This window comes from Lipotes vexillifer, unplaced genomic scaffold, assembly GCF_000442215.2.
Source record: "Lipotes vexillifer unplaced genomic scaffold, Lipotes_vexillifer_v1.1 scaffold98, whole genome shotgun sequence".
NCBI classification, from domain to species: Eukaryota; Metazoa; Chordata; class Mammalia; order Artiodactyla; family Lipotidae; genus Lipotes; species Lipotes vexillifer.
In genome coordinates this window covers 2,486,319-2,490,271 of record NW_006799611.1, presented here as the reverse complement: position 1 = coordinate 2,490,271, position 3,953 = coordinate 2,486,319, and the positions used below count along the sequence as shown (strand labels likewise).

Sequence of the window (3,953 nt, the reverse complement as noted above, 5' to 3'; positions counted from 1 at the left end):
CGGTACGCGGGCCTCTCACTGCTCTGGCCTCTCACGTTGCGGAGCACAGGCTCCAGATACGCAGGCTCAGCGGCCATGGCTCACAGGCCTAGCCGCTCCGCAGCACGTGGGATCCTCCCGGACCGGGGCATGAACCTGCGTCCCCTGCATCGGCAGGCAGACCCTTAACCACTGTGCCACCAGGGAAGCCTAATTAAACATTTTAAAACATACTTTGTGGACCAAGTAAAGCATGTCATCAGGCCACTTTCAGCCGATGAGCCATGAGTTTGCAACCTCTGAGATAGTGCAATGATTTTTTTTTCCTGTTTTTTTTTCTTTCCATTAATTACCCTCTTAAAATAAATCTAAGGCATAAGTCAGTGATGTCAATACTGATAAAAAGCTGAGCTCTTTCTGGAGGAAGACCGAGCACCACCAACATCTCTTACTCCCTTCCATCCCTCCATTCTCTGACAACTTCTGAGGGACTTTGGGCTTCTTCTAAGACATTTTGGTTTCACAGTTAGGCAAGCTGAGACCTGAAAGAAGTGATTTACCTAAGGTCATGAGGAGAATAACTGAGTTAAAACTGGAGCCCCAGTTCTGGGGTCATTTTATCACAAGGATGCACTTTCTAACCAGCCTAAGTGTCAGTGTTTACACCTGTAAAATGGATGATAATAATACCTGCCTCTTTGTTTCAGGATTTTCAATTAAGGACAAAGAGTCATCTTTCACCTGTTTTTACCAAAGAAACTGTCCAAAACACAGCATGGAAAACAAAAACAAAAACTCTTTTTTGATGAAACTGGGAGTCAGCTAAACCCCAAAGCACAGAATAGGTAGCTGGATGGCCAAAGCAGTGGAAAAGGAACAGGATGTATGCAGGAAGAGAGGACAGATGCCCTAGCTACAGATTTCTGGGAGTATCCGCAAAGGACACTTCCGGAAGCCGAGGGGCAAACCCTAAATCCCTTGCTTGTAGCAGCCAGAAGGGAGTGTACTGACAGGATGCTGCACCAGCTCAGTTCCTAGAAACAAAGGAGAAGGGGGTCAGTGAGGAGTAGCAAAAGGAGCTTCATGAGACCCATACAAATTACAATTACCTTGAGATTCCCTTTTATTGCCCACCAACCTAAGATCCAAAAGTTAAAAACAGCCTACCTGGGAGAAGGCACCTTAAATGGATACAGCACCTTTGTAAGGCAGTTTAACCATCAGAGTATCTATCAAAAGTGCAAAAGTACATACCCTTGACCCAGAAATTCTCCTTCTATTTTTTATCCTACAGATAAAGGAAGTGGCACCTATGCAAAGCAATTCACTGCAACATCATAAAAGTGAAAGCTTGGAAACAACCTAAGAACTTCTTTGGGCTTTGGGTGACCAAAGGGTATAACCTATACAGTAGAATGAGCTGCAACCGTTAAATCCAATAGGGAAAAAGAGCCACGTGAAGTGAAATAAGCAAGGTCCTACTAAGCAGGTAGTATGTTACCATTTGTGTAAAAGGGAGGGTAGACAAAAAATACATGTTCACTTATTTGCCTGTATACTTGTAACACAGCTCTTAAAGGACTCCTGCGAAGGTGATAACTCAGCCATCCCTGGGGAGGGGACTGGGTGGTGAGAAATGAAAGGACAGGGATACAGAGAGATCTTTCACTCTTCACCCTGTTGTACATTTTGAATTTTGAACCTGTGTATATATTACATTAAAACAAAACAAAGATTACCTGAGCTCTAGTACTTAGAATCACTTACATCACGTAAGAACAGCACCCACTTGGTACACGTCAGCTTAAATTCAAACATGCAAGACCCCACCTTTCCTTTCCTCCACAGCTTCCAAAAGTTGAACTTCCTGGATTCCCAGAGGTGTTACCAGGCAACTGTGCAACTCTGCTTCATTCCAGAACTGGCTGCAGACAAGGTGGAGGCAAGGCAAATGACCTCCCTCCACCCCACCCAAAAGTTGACAGGATCATGACGTTCCATAACCCTGAGGCCAGGCTCTTTCTGGGAACCAGAATTTTCCAAAACATCCCAAACACCTGTAGCTGTATGAGAGGATTTCAATAGTATTATCCTTTTAAACCCTCCCATCAACCTTTCCAGGACAGTATTATGTCCTTATTTTACAGATGGGAGAATCAAACCAAATGAAAAATTGACAGCCAGAGAATCTTGTCCAAAAATCAAAAGGATAGGAATAGAAGACTCAGGGTTCAAACCGGTGTCTTCCTGGACTTCCTTGGCTGTCCAGTGGTTAAGACTGTGCTTCCAAAGCAGGGGGCACGGGCTCAGTCCCTGGTCAGGGAACTAAGATCCCACATTCTGCGTTTCTTGTCTTAAATGGGTGCCAGGGCCTGAGGGTCATTTGGTACCTCCTTCATTGCCCTCACACTGTTCTCTGGCTCCTTGGTACTTATTAAAAAGTTAATAATAAGGAATTCCCTGGTGGTCCAATGGTTAGGACTCAGCACTTTCACTGTCCGGGGTGGGGACTAGGGGAAGGGGAGGATGGGGGCGGGGGGGAAGGGGGGCGGCCGGTTCGATCCCTGGTCAGGGAACTAAGATCCTGCAAGCTGCATGGCACGGCCAAAAAAAAAAAAAAAATTAATAATAGTCTAAAAAAAGTTACACCTGTATCCCACCATCAAGAGACAGGAGCTACTATTCACCCCTTGAGGCGTGTTGATCCAACACAGACTGAGTACCAAGGAATGACTGAGATCATGGATGAAGTGGATATGAAAGGTGAGGTCTATCCATTTGGCATAGTTGGGATGGCCGACAAAGGGGATTGCCTAACAGAAAGGGGAGAGCGTCAAGTTCCAAGTGTGTCCTGGGCCAAAATGCACAGACTATTGCCTACAACATCACACCCCTGCGTAGGGCCATGGTGGAGTGTGTGAAAGATCAGTTTGGCTTCATTAACTATGAAGTAGGAGATAGCAAGAAGCCCTTTTTCCATGTGAAAGAAGTTCAGGATGGCATTGAGCTACAGGCAGGAGATGAGGGGGAATTCTCAGTGATTTTTTTTTTTTTTTTTGCGGTATGTGGGCCTCTCACTGTTGTGGCCTCTCCCATTGTGGAGCACAGGCTCCAGACGAGCAGGCTCAGCGGCCATGGCTCACGGGCCCAGCCGCTCCACGGCATGTGGGATCCTCCCAGACCGGGGCACGAACCCGTATCCCCTGCATCGGCAGGCGGACTCTCAACCACTGCGCCACCAGGGAAGCCCTCTCAGTGATTTTTAATCAGCGCACTGGCAAGTGCAGTGCGCGTAATGTTTGGCGAGTCTTCGAGGGCCCCAAGGCTGTTGCAGCTCCACCTGATAGGTTGGTCAGTCGCTTGAAGAACATCACCCTGGATGATGCCAGGGCTCCTTGCCTAGTGGTTCTTCGTCAGCCAAGGGGACTAGATAACTCAGTGGGATTTGGTGCCAAAAGAAAGATCCGTCAAGCTGGTGTCATTGACTAACCACATCCACAAAGCACGTCATTAATCCACTATGCTCAAGTTGGGGGGATTCTGGTGAAGGGTTCTGAGTATCTCCCTCTTCATCCCTCCCAAAATCTGGAATACTTATTCTATTGAGCTATTACACCAGTTTTAACACCTTCCTCATGTTATGTTTAAAAAAATAAATAAATTTAAGAAAACCATTTTAAAATTATGCACAGTTGCAGCCTGGAAAACTTAAGGTGGCGCCTTATAGTATCAATTTTAGGAGCTTTATTTGGTTCATTTAATGCAACTGGTAATTGCAAAATCCACTTCGCCTGTGTAAGTGAAAAATATAGACTGTTACCTTGTTGGCGCTATGAAATTCTGCACTTGATACTTAGTATGTACTCTACCTTCATTACTTCTGGCAAGATGTTCTGCCTTAGCACTCAGTTGCATTCTTTTTCCTTTTCTATTCTGTTCATTATGCTTTAATTCTGAGGACCATATTATGGTAG

At 45.6% G+C, this 3,953-nt stretch overlaps 1 protein-coding gene across 1 annotated transcript in view; it reads left to right on the top strand.

The window, feature by feature from the left end:
• Positions 1-3,468, top strand: part of LOC103083298 (cold shock domain-containing protein E1-like) — a 10,441-nt gene extending 6,973 nt beyond the window's left edge. The window contains 4 exon segments of the mRNA XM_082931525.1: positions 2,647-2,795; positions 2,797-2,822; positions 2,824-3,044; positions 3,236-3,468. Of these exon segments, the coding sequence (XP_082787651.1) occupies positions 2,647-2,795; positions 2,797-2,822; positions 2,824-3,044; positions 3,236-3,468 (629 nt within the window).
• The last annotated feature ends 485 nt before the right edge of the window (positions 3,469-3,953 follow it).